Here is a 20,949-nt window from a genome sequence, read left to right as displayed (position 1 = left end):
AAACGCAAGATATCTCTCATACATTCTATCGTCATGCAAACCTGCTATAAACGTGCATAAGGAGGGCTCGTTTTACACTTTGAGATAAGGTAAGAGAGATGTTTAGCGCGTCAAAATATAAATTTTTCAAAATAAAATAAAAAATTGCCCTTACAACTTTTCTGTAATAGAATTAATCCTATCCTATTCGTAAATGAGCATGCTATGAAAGGATGCGAATTTTCAAAGTTTAGTCATTGATGATACAGAGTAGAAAGACTTACCATAAAGAAAATACACAGATTTCATCTAATATATAATTTCGAAAGAGACTTTATAAGTTTGTAAATATTTTTGGTTGGGAATCGAAAACAAGTCAGTTTCTATGACGACGATTCGATTGGTTGAATATTATTTTTTTTCGATTCAAATAAATTTATTATTAGATTCGCCATGTTTAAGCTGTTTATATTGCAAACACTGAGCGAAGCCGGGTAAAACAACTAGTATATAATATATAAACAGGGGTGTAGTATTGAAGATTCCGTGGACCAAAAAGATACCAAACGAAGCTGTCCTCGGCATGATGGGGAGAGGCAGGGAACTTGTTTCTTGTTCAAGCGGATAAAGATGGAGTACCTCGGACACATGATACGGGGTCCAAAATACGAATTTCTCCGTTTGATAACCATGGGGGAAAATAGAAGGAAAAATATGGATGGGCGGGAAAAAGTTATTTTGGCATCGAAACATGCCCACGTTGACCGATATGAGCGCCGGAGATCTGTTCCGAGCCGCTGAAGACCGATGCAAATAATCGACGAGGTGGTCGCCAACGTCCGGATGCGGACAAGGCATTTACAAGAAGAGAAGTACTAAATAAAAAATAACCAGGGCGGTGTTTAATTTTTACGACCCACCCACCTCCCCCCACCCCCCGCTTTTTTCGATATTTAAAAAATATGTATCCTAATATTGGTAGTTCAAATATTTAAAAAAAAAAAAGTCAAATGCTAATTAACAAATATTCTTGTTGAAATTGTGATGTTTTTGCACTGGACGTAAGCATCAGTACGAAAAATATTATTTAGCACATTCTATATAGACACATTCATATGTTCCGTAATGTGTACGCGGCGTAAACTTAACAGCAGTAGCCGACACAATCTATTCATATTACACAGCAGTACATATCACCGTAGTGTATCAAACAAAACAGATTTTTTTCTTTTACCACTATGGAAATATTCACGTATGACGTGACGTCACAGTGGCGAGTGCACGCGTACTAACGGAAAAGCGCATGCGCATATGAATATTTCAGGAAACGTCATACTGTAAAAATATGCACCCGACGATACGACGCAAGCAATATTATACGTCACGTCACGTTTTGTAATGTATGTATATGTAAACCGATTTTGGCTTGCACTCGGCCAAAACAAATATGAATGTGCTGAAACGTGCGCTGCTATATAGTTTTTTTTTTTTTTTTTTTTACATATATATATATAAATTAAAGAGCGCTGTATAAACCAGGAAGGTCTAACAGCTAAACCCCAATGCGCCTTTCTGGCCAATTACAAACATCAATATACAATTTTTAGAATAATTTTAACAAAGCACTAGAGAAATCTATGGATAAATTTGACACATTTCATAAATTTAAATTTTCCCAGCAATTTTTTCAATATTTTTTATTTTATATAAATCGCCAAATTATGAGATGCTGAAGAACTTCACGACATTTATGGACAAATTTGCAGTATTTTATAAGAATCAGCGAAATTCGACCTGGAGTCACAAACCAATATCTGGCCAGCAGCAACTATTGGAACTCGAACCCGTGACCACTGTGTTCGAAACCATTATATGCTAACCATTAGTACATGCTGCTGATTAATCAAGTACATATGTTAGTATGGCGTCCATAGTTTTTTTCCGTACACATATCTACAATATACATATGTATATTACGGGTCTACGTGACGAGACAGAATGTTAAATTACAGAAAACACAAATATCGGAAGGCAAAGATCGAAAATCGAAAGATCTTAAGTCGAAAGATAAAAAAATGGTGCATGGTAAACGGTACATACTCACTTAATTTGCGCGAGCAGGATACAACAGGAACAAGAGGAACATGCTTTTCCTCCCGTATTCTGCGCGCTCACATTAATAACTTTCGATTTTCGATCTTTGCCTTCTGATATTTGCGTTTTCTGTAATTTAACATTCTGTCTCGTCACGGAGACCGGTATATTACATATGTATCTACAATTTTTTTTTCCATCACTAAATTGTACTCAATTGCCATTACTAAAGAATTAAGCGTAGAATATATGTAGGTACACACGCGCATACATACATATGTACATAGATTCTGACTCAAAAAATACATGTAATACAAAACACATACGTCATCATAAATTCAAAAATACTTGTATTAGCATTACAAAGTAAAGTCTGGTTCACAATAGAGAGTGAATTCATAAAGGATAAATAAACGTACAGATCCATTCACCAGCGTAAACGACAGTAATTATTACCTCACATATGTATGTACATAGGTATGTTTTTCGACTACAATACATGTCCATTCATACAAAGGAAAATTTAAACCAACGCAGACATATGAACATACGATCGTCTCAACGGTGACTTTACAACATTATAAGATTTGTATTGTTCCAAATTGGCGAGATCAAATTCAAAATTAATCAAAGCACCTGCCAGCCTACCAGCACACCTCACCCTTCCCGCCGATTGAATTATGATCCTTTGAGGCGGCCTAATGAATTCAAACATTTCCAGCCTGACATAATTTCAATTAATAGATAAAATTTCTACTCCAATAACCATGTAACAATAGTATCAATGATGAGTCCTTCAATCGGCACACGTCAATCGCTCAAACACACACACACACACACACACACACACACACACACACACACACACACACACACACACACACACACACACACACACACACACACACACACACACACACACACACACACACACACACACACACACACACACACACACACACACACACACACACACACACACACACACACACGTGCATACGCAAATTAAACCATCTGAATACGCATCATTGTGTTTCAAAGAAAAATCTGCGAAAGCTACATACATACATACGTACATATAATCAACGGCGTCTATAACAAACGAGCTTATTGCGAGTGATTAATTCGCGTGTAAAACGCGTCGTTATAAACGTGCGGCGGTGATTCACACCAGGTGAGTTCTCCAGCAACGTAACGTCTCTTAATTAATATTCCAACGTGTTATTACAGGTGCGTTTACCCACATGTAAACGCTGCTGTAACGTAACGCAACGTAACGGCCAGGTTGCACTCATTATTTTAACATCGTATACCTACTTAGTTCAAAACTTTATTTTAAACATTTAAATTAAATCAATGTTCGTGAAAAATTAGCGAAGCATGCGGCATCGTGCAATAATATTACAATTGAAGTGTTTCGTCCGCTTTGTATAAATGTATCCAAATACCAGAGTCGATGTTTTACAAATAATCAATTGTCATCTATAAAATATTTGCTTTGTGAACTCATTGGAGACGACAATAGTTTTGTTTCTTATTGTCAATTTAATGGACTGCATACATTTTTAGCATAACTTTGGAGTAATAGTGAGGACTGGCTGTAAGTCAACAGGACAGCTAATTAAAATCGAGGACAACACAAATAGACGAAGCTCAACGTCATAATTTATTTATTTATTTTTTTTTTTTATTTCATACCAGGAAGGCATTACAGGTAAACCCCAATGCGCCTTCCTGGCCAAATTACAAACAATACAGCATTTTTTTATTATATAAGTCGCTAAATTACGAGACACTGACTTAAACTCGACAATTAACGAGACATCTATGAATTGTACATACATTTTTATTGTAATATTTACATTAATCATACTCAAATAGTGGTGACATAGTGGGTAGGAAGGATTTTTAACCAATTTTTAATCGGGAATCTTTTCAACAATGAAATCAGAGAAAATTGGCAAACTCTGATAGGAAACGATCAACCAGGAGTCACAAATCCTGGTCTGACCAGCAGCATTACAGATATACTCAGAAAAATTCTTTTCAATCGAGGTCAGCTCAAGGGATCGAACTCGGCGCCTCTCAGTGTTAAGCAGAAGCTTAACGACCGAGCCACGCTGCTGGCTAATAATATATGCATATTAGCAATAGTCCGTTGTTTTGCTTTTCAAATCATTTGTAAGGAAGTCATCTGGAATTAAGTTTGCTAGTACTGTTTGGAATCCTTTCCATCGAGTGAATAGTCAAAAAAAAATATTTCTACTGCAACTCCAGATTTCTTCCCAATGATTGTATTGTTTGCTTACAATCTAGGAATTGTTTTGTTTAAGCTTTCGAATTATTTAATTGATAGTCCTTATTTATTATGCAAGATCCTATACCATTGTCCAATCAGATCCCTCCGTAACCCTTCATTATTTCAAATCAATCACTGTTCTACCAACTATTTCTTTTATTCCTTTTTATATATGTATGCACATATATCTTGCACTCCTCTTAGCAATATTCCCCCTCATATTTATCCATTTTGTTCATCTTCTCGCCTTGAATTTCTATTATTTGGTTATTATTCTTAGTATACACCATATCTGCTAATTTTCAATTCTTTTCTTCTTTGGTTTTATTTTATTGTTATTTATTTTTAGAAACTTTTTGCTATCAACGTATGCTGTAATTCTGTTTGTTTCTATTTAAAAAAAAATATATGTTTCCGATTTGATACCAAGTGCTAGAAAATTTTTAATTATTTTGAAGTCGTAAGATTACATGACGTGTATAAATATGGTATGTTTACTTGTGAAAATGTAATTTGTTTCATGGGATCAGAAAACTTGGGGGATTGCACACATGTACGCTATACATATGTACTACTATGTACGATTAACAAGTGTAACGAAAAAAAAACTAAAAAGACCGTTGTTGTAATTACACGCATGACGTCATTGCAAGAAGCACATGCGCCTGAAAAACCAGTGCATGAGAATATATATGTTAAACAAAAGTTTTATAATAAGAGATAAACAATGAACGCGTTCGGGATACAGGAAACGCATCGTGTGAAAAGGAAAGACTTAATTAAAATTATATTGTAAAACTTTATTATATGTATAATAAACTACATAAAAGGTACAATTAAATTTCACTTCGAGTGATATGACTTGCCTTCCGTATGTACATATATTAAATAACTGTTTCGCTTGTTGATAGCAACTGTCAACAAATAAATTTAAACTTATTTACAAACATTAACAACATACGATGTAGCGAGAGTTGCCCGAGTATCACTTTAAACGGAAGCATCCATCAGATTAAATTAGTACGAAGTGTCACTTACGCTCGATCGATTTTATAACATGAAACTTTCAAAGATAATTCACAAAAACTCATTACATTTCATGCAAAATTTCCAAATGAAAAATATTAATACGTGCATACGTATAATAATATGACGCGGTCGAAGGGAGTAGATAACCGACGTGAATTTATGACAACTAATAAGAGTGGAACATGTAAGAGAGATTAAACGAAGGTTAAGCTCGAGTTTAAACGCTTTCGGTTAACTTTCCAACTTCTGTGTATAAATTTAACGCTCCTTCTAGATGGAAAAGTGAGATCTATCCGGTCGTCGTTAGTCGAAAACGTACGAAAAAGTCATCGACGAGCGGATTTTCTTTTTCCTCTACCTTTTTTAATCAGCCAACAAAATTCTAAACTACATCTCAGATTCGAAAGATAACTAGCTAACTTGTATTCAGCAATGTTTAACTTAAAGGCCGGATTCGATAGTTACCTACTTTATCTACTTTTATCTCGTTTCAGAACAAGTCCCCCTTTTGTGAAACGAAACGATTGTTACAAACGTACGTTCAATCGGTAAGTGGATGTTAAATAAATTAGCAATCGACCATTTACAAAACGTTCAGAAAACTCACTTTGTCGCAATTTAATTATTTAAATAGAAAATATGTACTCGAATGGTATTTCCCACGACTTCAAAGCTACTATAATAATTATAGAACTATTTCAAACCTGTTTGTCGACTGAAGTGGGTGCTACCAATGAGACTTACATACAAATGTACAAACATCAAGGTCGAAATTGTGCTAAATATCAATGTTGCTAATCAAAGTCATACCCGTCTGAAACGTGTGCGCCCAAAAAAAAAAGCTTTATATACATATGTATGTATATACACGTATAGCTCGGCAAATGTTTGGCCAAGAATAAACACCATGAGAAGAAGAGACCGATCGACCGGAATTTAATCGCCAAATTAATCAGATTAGTCCAAATCGGACCGAAGCGATCATTGTTTGACAGCGGCGATCCCGTTAACGAGACGCGGATCGATCGTTCGAAAGAAACGAAAAATCTGGACCAATCGAGCGTTTCTTTCGACCAGTCGACGACAGTAATTTTGCGGCAAAAATAACAGTTAACTGAGAAGAGTCGCAGGAGTACAATGGCCCATTGCTTCGCCATTATTCGGCTCTTCACGTGAATAATTTGAATGGTTCACCGTTCGTTCGACGCTTTCTTTCTTTCTCGTCGCTCTCCTTCTTTTTTTCCATTATTTTTATTATTACTACTACTCAGCCGTCTTTTTCTCGATGGAAAAATCGTCGTAATGTGACGTGAGAAGACGTCGGTCTCCGCGGAATAAGCAAATTTAATTCGGTAGACGAAATAAAAAGCAGATCGGAGTCAGAAAAACAATGGTATTTCCGCGGACACTTGAAGACGCCTGTACCCGAGACGTTCAAAATTGAATACATATGTTTAGTGATACACAAAATATGCAAGAAACACACATAAAGACAACCATACCGAAAATTCATACTAGTTTTTGTTATATTATAAAATAAAATAAAGCGCATTACGAGGTCACAATATATTATCAATAATACGAAGTGCAATTTCAATGACGATGCAATTCGGGATTAGTTAATGGAGTGCAATTTCTGCTGTGCAAGTATCGACTCCACAAAATGCCACCAACTATAATAACTCTTATATCATAAATGTACTCATACATACAATATTAAGAGAAAGAGCAGCTATTTGTTGATTATTTTTTAGTGAAATATTACAGCAATACATACATATGTATAGACATATGTACATATGTACGTCTGTACTTATGTATTGTACCATTTTTCAATTTCCTAATGAACCGAAAAATTAATCAGTGGATTACGCTATGGCTAATCTGATTATTGAATCTTTTTAGAGTAGTTATTCATTAAGATATAATGGAAAATAATTATGTGGCATCGGAATGTAAAAATCTTCCACTCGATTGTGTCAAAACGGCACTAGCATAAGTGAAGTGGCCTATTAGCCACACATTGGATATATTTAGTACATATGTATGTACATATGTATAATATATGTATGTATAATGCATTGGTACAACTGTTTTTATCAAAATTGATTGATGATTCATGTAGATGTATATATCCATATATATCCAAAATATAGATCCATATGTACATATATACATATGTACATATGTATGTACACACGTTACTAAAATGAGATTATATTCAAGAATCAATGCAAAAATAATACCGAACTGTAAATCACGAACATAAACATAAGACAGATCAATACCGTACAAGTGTATTTAATAAAGCAGAAGGCAATTAATTTCAATAAAATGTAGTATTAATACGAATACAAGAGAATTGAACAAAACAGGCGAAATCCACTTAAATTTAATCCTCGAAATCCGAAATGCATTCGATAGTCTCAAACTAGATAGAATACGTATTTTGTTTCGAAATTTACGTTATAACTTACATATATGTATGTATTATATAAGCTCGGATATACATATATTAATATGATGATTATGATTTAATTTTGTCGAGCAAAAAGAATAAAATAAGCACGATTTTTCAGGAAACCCAATAAACAGACCACACTTTACGTATGCCGAGGTACATATTTATAAATAAGGGGTCGGAGAGCCAATAAATAAACGCCATGCGGTTCAAATACGTATCGAATTTATGGAATACGTCCCGGACGGCGCCGCAGCCTCTCCGGTCAGGGGATGCGCTCGTCCGGTTTTTCCGGATGTCGGCGAAGCCACCTGGCGGCGGTCGCCCGCAGCACTTTTCCATTTCCGGTCCAACGGGGTAAAAAACGACTTCCGCTTCCCCGAGAGACTGAGCGTCCGGTCACGGTGAGACGTTTGTTTGCGCCACCGATAAAGATCCAGACACACACACCCTTAAATATAATATCTCAACCCTTTTCGATTCGTCCGCTGTGTTTAAAATCAGAACTACGTACGCCCTTAGGATTTAATTGAAAGCACATAATAATGGTTTATTTTATTACTGTTTTATGGATCAACTCCATTGGTCTTAAAAACGGCTTGAATAATTACCATGCGAGATACCTTAGATTTGTAGCGAATTTAAAGACAACATAAAAATATGTACTCACATACAGACATTATAATATGTACGTCTGCACTATAAAAATGAACGTTCTAATTAATTCAGCAAATACCTCTAGTCGCTAAAAGCGGACAATAATAATACGGCAGCAACAATTCAAACGCGAGCGAAAGGATAGAATACCAATTATGTCGATTAATTCCAAGGATGGGATAGGTAATAGAGAGAGAGAGAGAGAGCGTGCAGAGGCGTCGATTCGAGGATTTGTTGGAAAATAAACAATTGAATCCCAGAACTAAATCATCTAAATGGGTTTACCCCGAGTACACTAAACCGTCGGGATTGGCGGGATCGAACTGCAATTAAAATAAATCCCATTTAGGCGGAGACCGAGAGTTTATCCGCGAAACGAGTAACACACGCCTCTCTACAAATAATAATACACACAAAAACACTGACGCATTGATATAATATGTCAAAGTTCAATGTCTAAACGATTCACCTACTCCACGGAGAGCGTTGCGAAATTTCGCGATCGGCAGATAGCCGTGCCGTTATTCTTAAAGAGGAGTGACGCAACAAGCAGTGTGCGATTCGACGGATCATCCTATTGTTGTGCCCATTCGTGAATGCAAACACTAAAAGTGGCTATTCACGGAGAGATTTGTCAGCAGATAGGTCTCTCGTAAGATCTCTTGAAAAAGTCCTATGCATGTAACCATGTATTGACAGACAGATTATTTCCTCGACACAGACAAAATTTTAAGAGTGTGCCAATTTGTATACAGGCGAATCTTGTGTGAATGACCACCTTTCATACGTTCGATACACACTGAGTGGGCAACTGAAAACTTCCCATATAAAGATTATGTCTGAACATTAGTACATTAATAATGAGTGTCAATTGTTTCAATTTCGACAAATAAACTTCAAAGGAAATACGACATTGAGCGCCAAGTAAACTTTGACCTTTTTGAACGTTCTAACGGAACCAGCTGTTATATTTAAACAACATATTGATCGGATGATTTAATTTAATTTATTTGTCAAAATTTTAAGTACGATTTCATAAAATGACCAATTGGACGAATATTTTGTGAAACATATACAAAAATACATACATATGCACATACATATGTTAAAAATGAATGATATGTTACATATAATCATCACTATTGAGATACTTCCGTCCGTCGATTTACATCCTTTGCATGCAGACTCTCGTATATGCATGTAAGGATGATGCATCGAAGCATGCATTATACTGTCAATTTCGCAACGTCGAACAATAAAATTTTAACTGCTTGTAAACCACCTGCTCGTTAGCAGAATGCAATTTCGCTCGCAAGACAGATGACGTTTGCATCGTTTTCGCGAGTTTTCTCGTAACACACACAATAGAACTTTTTTAAATTTCCAAAAGTAAAATTCAACAGGGTGTGTGTGAGTGTGTTTGCAAAATTAATACACATTATTTTCGAAACGGATCGATGTGCAAAGAACGGTGAACGTTTTTGCGCGAACTGCGAGCGGTCGTGGACCCACTTGTCAAATATGCCGCGAAATTATAATCCCACGTGTAAAAAAAATCGATGCGAAGCCAACACGCAACTTTAATCATTTTTAAGTGCCGAAATTGGAATAAAATCAGAGTCAACGAGATATGCACAATCTTCCGCCATCTCACGTGTGTAACCAACATTGAAGTTTCCGATCTGATAAACTAGATTAAATAATAAAAAAGCTTGTAAAAAAAAGAATATGTATGAATACGTAAACACACAGTCGTATAAATACGTAAATCGGTGACATTTCAAAAACGAAAAAAATACTAAGCATTGAAACAAATACGGAAAGAAGGGATGCTGTGTGTGGATCTAAAGTGAGGAAAAATTGCTTAAAATCATTGTTTAATCTCAAATTTTGAATAAAACACTTAAATATTAGATAAGAAAATGGAGTAAGTGCATTTAAAAAAGGCTACATTTTCAAATTGTAATTTTTCACATTAACATGTAAAGCTTTAAAAATTATAAAATATTTCGACTTTATCAAAATTAAAAAATTAACTACCTCTCGTATAATATACCCATATTTAAATGCAAAATTTAAATATAATTAAATCCAATCAATAAACATCCGAGATATTCAACACAAATTATACGATATCCATACAGCTAGTAAAAATTTAGGATTAGACTGTCAGAATTATGCGTGGTAGTTAAATTTGAATAAACCAATCAACTAAATGATTTAGCTAATGTTCTCCGCATTTTAGTTAATGGGTGCCCAAACTTGGGAGCTGGTGCTCTACTAATCGAATGATAGGTATACAGTAGCTATACAGTATTCTCAATTTCAAACGTAAAATTTGAAGCAAATATTTCAACAATGTTCATAACTTACGTATGTATGTACATATGTATGTATATATGTATGTAAATAGTATGCATGTATACCCACAAAGGTACATACAACTTAGATAAGGAATGTTTTCAATAAGGTAAATAATGCGGAATTACACTTAAGCTCGAGTTTAGATCCCGAAGGTTTATAAGAACGAAAGGGACGGGCTCTTAGACACAATATAACCCTATTTAATTATCCGCATAACTGGAGAGATTACGCATAGATATTGTATACATATATGTATATATCTCATTAACAATATAAAATTTATATTTTTACCGTATTTTGAACTCTTTTGCACGACTTGACTTTAATTCAAGATGGCGAAGTTTGCAAAAGCCGTTATAAAAATAATGCGAATTAAAAGATGTGCATAGATTTCTTTACATGTGGCATATGTACATATTGTATAATAATATGTAAAAACGAATAAATATCAATATTTTTACCTGCATCATTGGCGAAGGCAACGGAGAAAACGGCAGCGACAACGATCAACTTTCCCGCCAACGGAGCCGTCATCTTGAAGACAGGTGTTGCCATCTAGCGGAGCCGCAATAGAAACACACTCAAAACACCAACAAAAACACCACAGTTTTCACTTTATTTATATAAATATAGATATATTAGATATATATATTCATATACACGTGTACGAACACACTTGTAACGTTTCGAGCACTGCACTTTATTTATAGAAAACGCGGAGACGTGGTGCGAAGACCTGAAACAGACAAAAAACGACAGATTTTTTTAAATAATTCAGGGATGGCCAAGCGACAGATGAATATTCATGAATAAACGTGCGAATAAACAAATCTCTCGTCCCGGTACTACATATGTATATATACACACACATGCACACAAACAAACACATAAACATAATGATGAATAATGTAGATGTGTATATGTACGAGTCATTACTCTGCAGCTCGGTTCCGCTGGGTAAACAGCGACAAAGAGATTGTTTGTGGTACAAATTATCCTCTTCTGGAAGAGAGATAGTTCCTCACATTTCTCTAATATACGGTGATAGAATAAGGGGTGGGAAGGGGGGGGGGAGAGAAAGAGCTCGGAAAAATGGAAAAACCCGCCTAACGATTCATCTCATATTATCCATGTATCCGATTATTTAAAGAAATACAAACACTGACAGAAGCGGAAGTAGCGTTTTTGTCTCTTATAGTATTTGCTCCAATTTAGTCTGGCCCCGCTCCTTCACCTCCACCTCGTCCTTCCTGCCCCGCGGGTGGGAAAGGTTATTTTTTCGGTTCTCTTTCTCCGTCTATTTGCGGTGAACATCAAATATATACACGCGTAAGACGCTTTTCGTCGAAATGGAGAAAAGTGGGAAAGAGGAAAAAAAAATGGAGGGTAAAAATGCTTTTTGCGTTCGGCCATCTTTCGCATAATAAACAAGTGCGCGCGCTCTGGCGGAAAAAGCGACAAAATGTCATTACGGATTTCGGAATCGCGAAATTAATTCTCGTCGCTGAAAGTTTACGTGCAAAATCCGAGGATTTTCGGATTAAGCTCTCTCGTTTTGTCGTCAAACTTCTGAATTTCGTCGGCTGGACGTGCACTCGAATACATTTTAATTAATATGCATTGACTCGAAAAAAAATCAACGAATGGCACGTCAAAACAAAAAGAATACTACTTCGAAAAGTTTGAAAATGCACTTCATACATAGAGCTGCTAGGCGTCCCGGAATTCCGGGTTTGTCCCGGTTTCAAGCCTCTCGTCCCGGTTTTCGAGCTGCTTATTGACCTTTCATTGTTCAGAAATACTGACCCCCCCCCCCCGTAGTTATTAAACTGCAAAAAAATGCTCGAATCTCAATCTCACCGTATATCCACATCCATGGTTAAAAAAAAGCAAGAAAGGCGAGATTGAGAAAATCTTTTTTTTTTCAATCTTCAAAGTTATTTTATCATTCTTGTAATATCTGTGCCTGGGGGGGGGGGGAATACAATTAAAATGTCCCGGTTTGGATATCAATAAATCTGGCAGCCCTATTCATAGATCGCTTTTTGTACAATATAATTTTATAAAAACACGTATGTATAATTTAATAATAGCAGAAGAGTGCATATTTATACTATTCATGAAGTTGCAAATGTCAAAATGGTTATCTAGCGTACTAATGAAATGTCAGTATAAAATAATAATAAAAACTCACCATTCATTAGATCAACAAAAATACGTAAAAACGTGTGCATAAGGAAGGAAAATGTATGAAATTATCAAATAAAAATTTCCGAATAAAATTGATTGAAAAATCAATACATATCTCAATTTTTAATATACCAAAAATAAAAACAAGTAAGTGTGTATATATTGAAATTTTCCACAAACAATTTTCCGTTCAAATACGAGTGATCAATCTATCATCATTGCAACAATGAAGTTTGACACAGTCAAAACCGAATCAATCTCCATCTGAAGACGGTGCCTTTATTTATTTTTTGAGTTCGCGCGCAAAAGCCAATTTATAAATAAACAATTTTATAGCGAGAGTATGCAATCGATAATTCCAACAGTATAATAACACCACCAAACTCTATATATGTAAATATTTTCCAAACGGGAATCGGCAAAACGAACAGTTGAAATTTGAAAACTTACAACTTGAACGTTTCACTGTACGGTTGGGCGCGTGTGAGACGCTCCTCTTGGGTTTCGTTGTGACCAGAGAGCGCTTGAAAGAGTTATTTTGTACTGTGAAACCGGTTTCTTCTTCGGTACTATACAACAGACGAGACAAAACTCGTTTCGTGGAGGAGGAGAGAAGAAAACGAGAAAAAAGCGACGAACCAGCGACTCGTTCAGCTAGCCAACTGGTTGAGTTGAGTGGTGACTCGCGCTGGGATAGAGTGGCGTGGTCAAGAAGTTACTCTTGCTAGATGGAAAAAAGGCCTCTATAGATATGTACATACGTGCATCGCCACAGATGCGGACTGGATACGAGCTGGAAATTTAGTGGTCTCTCCGAGTGGATCAACCTTCACCGATTTAGAACGAGTGAGACTCGGGAAAGCACTTCCGGTACTCAGCGGCTTGCTCGAAATATTTCAATAATGGACTCGATCAGCAAATTTTCTTTTAAAATGAACATCGCAATTCACTGCTTAAATTAGAGGTGGCCTCTAAAGCGATCCGTGACCACTTTGAGACATTATACCCAAACGAACTACCAAAATAATTTACTGTAGAAAAACAAAGCAGAAGCCTGCATGTCGCCTTTAAAATCGCTACAAATCCAATATTATCTTTCAGCAATATTAATTAAGTATGTAAATCGTTGAATAGAGAAAAATGGTCGATTTGTAACGATTTAGCTTGAAAATTTACAAATCATTATGCTAACTGCTATGCGAAAAATGTATGAAATTTTGGATTTACTTCTCTAAAGGAAGACTAAATATTATGAATTCCGATGATGGTCACAAAGAAATTGTACAAAACAACGATTACAGTGCTGAAATAAATAAACCTTTTGTAAACAGCAACTGTTGTGTACGTAATTTTACGTTCAAATACAACAGTCAAATCTACTTCAGCCCCGGTAATTTTGTACGTAATCTAATTTCCACCCTTCAATGATTTTTCCAGTTCGTTTTATACACAATAAATTATATAAGGAAAAAAAGAATGCACACATTGTACCTCAACATTATACAATATTAAAAAAAAAACAATTCACACCGTTGAACGACCTTGACAAACGAAAATAAAAATAAATCACCTCACCATTCCCTACACTCCGAATCGTACTCGGAAAATCTACGAAAAGAAAGAAAGCGGCGTAGGAAAATTGATGCACCTGTTCGTGGCCACATTCGCGTCATTAACAGTACAATTCGTATACGGAAAAAAACCCGATTTGCATAATACGATCGAATTGCCAATTTTGCCATTGGGAATGTGAACGTGTGTGTCGGCGTGGGAAGTATGATCAAAATCTGCTCTGTTTCGTGTGTATTAATAATGTGTCGAAATGTTCTCAATACGTACGACGCGAAATATAAAATAAAATATGGGGTGGAGGGAAAGGGGGTGGGGGGCGAGGAAACGCACAACGAGAAAGAAAGAAAGAACGAACGATACGCAATAATACACGCGCGAATTTATTACACATTCGAGTTCAATCACGATCTCATAAATAATTCAAGATGATTTGCCCAAATATAAATACACATAAATAAAATAAAAAATATGTATAAAAAAAATGCGAACGATATGTGGCACATATCTATTATATGTATGTATGTATTGATATTGTATGGTATGTATTTATGTATATTATATGCAAACGCAAATTTAATCAAGCCCACTATAGCTATGTATGTATTATATGTAGATATTAAGACGCTATTCTAGTTTAGAAAGTATCGAATGTAGGTAGTTATAGTTGAGTCACAGGCCATTACGGAAAACTCGAATCGTGATTTATTTATTGCCAACGCAAGTTTGCAATCAGTCAATAAGTGGACACTACGGAGACACTGCTATACTCTCGATTTGCTGGTGAAAAACTAAGAAGAAAATTCTATTTCCTAGCTAAGCAAAATATTTTCGTGTATTTATGTTTAGAACTTATTTGCGTAGGTGATTATTAAATCATCATGTTTTTTTTTAACATGAAGATTCAATAATCATGTATTAATTCTCCCGAATGATTCGCTCCTGGTAAAAGTGCCATACAAGATTTTATTCTCGTGAGAAACAATTAATTTCAAAACAGCAATTATGCACATTCCATATCCGATAATGGCCGAAAACGCATTTCAATTAATTGATTTCGAATACAATTATGCATCATGATTTTCTAAATTGCTTAAAGTTGTTCCTCGTTGCATACATAAAAAATAGTGGAAGAAAAATCGAAAAAGATTACATGAAATAACATTTTAAAAAAAATCACGAATGCGAGACAAAATTTAAAATACATATATTTAATGTGAAATTCAGTAAAATGCTCTCGATTCAGATTGAAAATTTGTATCACATTCGACGAAACAATTAACAAGAATTCGATATACACACTACACAATAGATTCTTGATGTGTACCATTGTTGGATGTAATTATATTTTGAAAACAATCGCCGTTTGACGAGGGAGTCAATTTCAATACTACATCAAAAATAAAATGAAAACGAAATCATTTGATCGAAAAATGAAATTGACAACGTACATAGTAAATTCGGCTCGAAGGAGCAACAACATTTTTTCAAACGAACGTCACTACTATTATTTTGATGACCCCAAGCACATACGCACATAGGTGTATCATCACGAAAATTTATAGTGGACGTCAAGAGGTTAACACGAAATGTAAGCGTTCGAAAGTGTAAACGTGAATAACCGGTTCCCGAGAGTACGTTCGGTGCTAGTGTCCTTAGCGGTCACAAATAGGTAAATTTTATCAAAAAATATATCATACTAATAATGAAAAACACAACCGCGTTATATAAACGAGGAAAAAACGAATCGAAACAATGCAAAAGCATAGCAGAGAAGAGGGAGAATAAACACTATACGCGATAAGGGAATAGTATATTGCGACAATGCTAAGTGTTTCACCAAAAAAAAAAAATAAATAAATAAAGAAGTAAAAATAATAACGATAGCAAAAATGTATTTAATTTTTACAAAACATTTTTCGAATGATATAAAATTTCGACAATTAAAAACGGTGTACAATACTTAATTCACAACCGTAACATATTTAAATTTCAAATTTAGCTTTCGCCGTTAAATGTGTCACCGTTTGGATGCAACAATGAATATTATGAATAATCGAAATTCGTAACGCTTGCTTTGTATGTACATACATACATACATATGTACACATATACCGAGAGAACGAATGAATATATGAAAGAACACTTCGGATGCTTGGAAAACACGCCAGTTATACATTGATTTGTTTGTTTGAATTCCGCAAAAGTATTTCAATTAGATTATTTCAATCAACAAATATGAGATGGGCGTTGATATTCAAAATCAATGTCAAAATGTTACATATGTATGTATGTACATTCATATTCAGTCGGCGCGTTCGTTCTCAATGAGTCAACGAGATAAGGCTCAGAGTTTAAAAACAACAATTTGTTTATAATTACTCAATAAGTAATGGAAAAATCTTAAAATTCCACATTGAAATGGTGTACATTTCGAGTTTTATAAACATATTTTGGCCTGATCAGTAGAGAAACTTTTCTCGATGTTTTTCCACCGCATCGATACGTTGCCTTTAATCCGGGATTTCTCGTGTTCTCGTATATTACGTTTGAAATTTCCCAGCTCTCACTCTATCGCGCTCTTTCTTACATTTCCTCTCATCCTATGGCAGTGCACAGTAAAATATTCTTTGTTATGGAGAAGCTGTTTTACATCGAAGGTTTCGTTCGATTCCAACTCATGAAAAATGAAATGCACACGCATAAAAAGGTGTTTATGTTCACTTTTTCCGTACCCATTCATCCCTTTGCTTTTGTGAATTTTTGATATCTGAAAAATCATTTTTCTCTGTTTTTTTTTCTCACTTCCTTTATTTGGGTGTTGTATTTATGTATGTACGGAATAATATTAAAATATCAAATTAAACCAAATCGCGGAAAAACACATTCCTTCGTTGGGTAGGAAAAGCAGTATAATTTAAAAATTAGCATTTGGAGAAAATATTATATTTTCGATAAGCCTCTTCTGTTGTAGCAATGTATCACTATGGTCGAATTGAAACATAAAATAATTTTTCCCAAGCATATGTACATAGATAGCTACATTTTATCCTTCAGAATAAAAATTATTACCCCTATCCCGAAAATCCTGTACTTTTATTAAAATTTCATATTCACGTCCACCGATAAATTTAATATAAACGCAACGTGACCTAATATCTCTCACCCATGCGAATTCTGCCCGCTTCAGACGTCCGAAAAAATATACATGGATCTTCCTTCCTTTATCACGAAATTATCCAAATTTAATTTACAACCGGAACAAAGAACGCGTAGGCTCAGAAAGGGGCTTAACAACTCGGATGATTTTTGTTTTATTCCCTCTTCTATTTATATTCCCTTTTCTCGAGTGTAGGAAGCCGCCCGAGGCGGTCATCCATATCGCCCACACCTGAAATCGAACACGACGATGATTACAAGTGGAACTACACCGCGAGATTCGTCATCGACGTGATTGACTGTACGAGTATTATTTTATTCATTCAAATAATGACACCCAATTCTGCGAAGTTTCTTCGGAAGCGCGAGTTTCGAACGGGTGCGGTCTATTGACAATGAGTAAAGATTGCGGCCTAATAACTTTTTAATTAAATCGCAAAGTCACACTTCTTGCCTGGCATTCGACGTCGGTATTCATTCAGCGCGCCAAAAACCGCAACACATTTTTATCAGAACTGGAATGATAAATCATTCGACCGCGTTGACGCTATCGTTGCATCACACCCGTGCAACTTTGTACGTGTAGTATGTACCCACACCCAAAAATAAAATAATTACAAACTGGAGAAAAAAGGCGTAACCGACCAGATTCGAATAACGAGCATTCCTAGGTTGAATGCACTCGATGAGGTGCAACGTTTAAGTTCTTGGATTGAACGCTCGATGCTTGAAGAGCAAATAATACATACATATGTATATGTATATTTCTTACATAAACAAAATATCAAATTATATAACAGAGCAACATATGTTTGTATATTTAGAAAAAACTATTTTATTCAAAAAACCAGCAAAAATGTACTTCTAAGGATATTCCGTTACTATGTATGTACTTGTTTAAAGAAAAGGTAAGTACTCCAGAACGTATTTTTTATGTATGGATTTTATAAGATATTATCCAAATCGACATTCTTTTAACGACTTTCATTTCTGATCCCGTTCTAAAGATGACACTGATATTTAACGTTCAAAGTCATTCCGAGAACTTGATGGCCGCCCCAAGTTTTTTTCTCCTCGTCCATTTTTTTTAACAAAGCTTCGGAGAGTTCTACCTGTGAGGACCCTACGATGCACCTGTTACACCGCACAACCTTTTATTTCCATAATTCCGTATCGAAAAAGGAAAACGAGGTGTTCGTATCTCGTCCATCTTCCGTCAGTTGGAAGAACGTGCCCCGGTCCGGGGATAACAAGCTTTGAACCCTTTATATTGTGTGTTACACGTAGTACGCCCCGAGGGCGATTACCTCTACCTTTAACTACGTTAAAGTTTCCTATGAAACTTATTTTATTTTGTTTTTTTATCGCACAAAGTCGCCTTTCACCGTGAAACGCTCGCATCGGTGCGGAATCCGCTCTTAGATATACGAAAAAAAAAACAATATTGTGTACAACAAATACATATATACATATATATATATCTACCTGATAAATTCTTATTTCGCGGGTTTTTCTCGTTTGGCCTTTGGGTAAGTTCGACATTTTCTGGTTCCTAGATTGAAACCGTTCTAGGGGGAGAGTGAGTACCTCTATATGATCGTTTATCTACTGCATATTTAAGATAAGAGGAGATTGAGATAAAATTGAAAGATATGAACGCACCGTTTTCAAACACTTTCTCTTAACTAAAATAGGCAGATAAAATTACACGACCGGAAAAAATATAATACAGTTTTTTCATAAATTAAAATATAAAAATTGTACAAAAAAACATAAAATGAAATAATGATGACTAAATAAATGATTTCCAATTAGAATCATTACTTAGTTTGCACAAACAATATCACATGTAACGTCATATTTCAAAAATAGAATTATCAATGTTATTAAATTAAATAAATAATATTTTTTTTATACTTATATATATATATATGTATGTAAAATAAAAAAAAATCATTCCAAAATCTCGAGGTAGAATTTTCTCACGATCGTCATTGAAAATAGTCTTTAATCAATAAATTGGTAATCTTATAATTAATCAAAAAAGACAAAAATTCGTAAGAATTTTGGCATAAGACGTGCGGTTGGACTTGGGAAGTAGGGCTGGGGGGGAGGGGGAGAACAACGAACTCCGCAACGGACAAGTTCGAAACAAAAATATCTCCATACACATGAAAATGCATGACAGCTGTAGCCGAAAGATAGATAAACCGCAGCGTAACTACATACGAACACTGGAAGAAACGACGAAACGACGAAACGTCAGTTCCGAGCGGCAGAAAAAGTTCGAAGGGCTCGAGAAAAGTTGTGGCAAAGGGCGCGTGTTCACCTGTACTGTTTGCGGTGCGCAGCGACGACACACCCAACCAACGAAAAGGCCGAAGCGAAACTGACGCGAACAACTCGCCACTCGCTATACCGGTTCGGACGTTTTCGGCTCCGGTCGGCCGTTTCCGGCGCGCCTCGTTCTCTTCGTACTTCGCCAACGCCAGTGGCGCCAACTCTCATTTATTCGAACCGGCGACCTCTACCGGCCGATTTTCAAATTAGCTTCGTTATACCGTTGAAATTTCAAATTTGTAAATGATCGAATATTTTTGAAAATATACTTACGCAAGTTGAATACATATATGAAAATAGAGCAATAGAAAAATAATTATTTCTATAACATACATATGTATGTACATACATATGTGGATACTGCCTCTATTAATTTCCAATAACTAAATCTTAAATGTATTATTGTACATATATATAAACGCTCTCCATTGAGATCATATTATTGTATTATTTTCCAATTACACAATTACTTGAGACATATATATTATGTATGTCTCAAGCACTAACATTGAATAAAATAAAACACGGCTGGACAAGGAAAGTAGGAAAGTGGGATTAAAAATTAACGTAGATTAGATCAAACTAATGTTTAATAGTTATTACATGCCTGATAGCATCTCGTTAGGTGATTAAATAGCAGAAGTAGTCAATAATTATTTATATTTAGGACAAATAATGGACATGTCCAGTAGTAAAGAAGAATAGATAAAGAGACTTATGAAATTAGGGTGGAGGAAATTATATGAAATCAAAATGACACTACCTGAAAAAAAAATTTCGATCAATTTTTAAAAATCAAAAAAAAAAT

General features: G+C 35.2%; 1 protein-coding gene across 2 annotated transcripts in view; it reads right to left on the bottom strand.

The window, feature by feature from the left end:
* Positions 1–20,192, bottom strand: part of LOC143913349 (fasciclin-3-like) — a 251,026-nt gene extending 230,834 nt beyond the window's left edge. For both annotated transcript variants that reach the window (XM_077433077.1, XM_077433078.1), the window contains exons 1-2: positions 20,131–20,192; positions 11,345–11,619 (exon numbers count right to left, since the gene is read on the bottom strand). In XM_077433077.1, coding sequence (XP_077289203.1) covers positions 11,345–11,438 — 94 coding nt within the window. In that variant the 5' untranslated portion in view covers positions 11,439–11,619; positions 20,131–20,192. The remainder of the gene's footprint in view (positions 1–11,344; positions 11,620–20,130) is intronic.
* Between the last annotated feature and the right edge of the window lie 757 nt (positions 20,193–20,949).

The sequence above is a fragment of the Arctopsyche grandis genome, chromosome 6, assembly GCF_051622035.1.
Source record: "Arctopsyche grandis isolate Sample6627 chromosome 6, ASM5162203v2, whole genome shotgun sequence".
Taxonomy (NCBI): Eukaryota; Metazoa; Arthropoda; class Insecta; order Trichoptera; family Hydropsychidae; genus Arctopsyche; species Arctopsyche grandis.
Note: the sequence above shows the minus strand (reverse complement) of the source record. Positions and strands in the feature narration are given on the sequence as shown.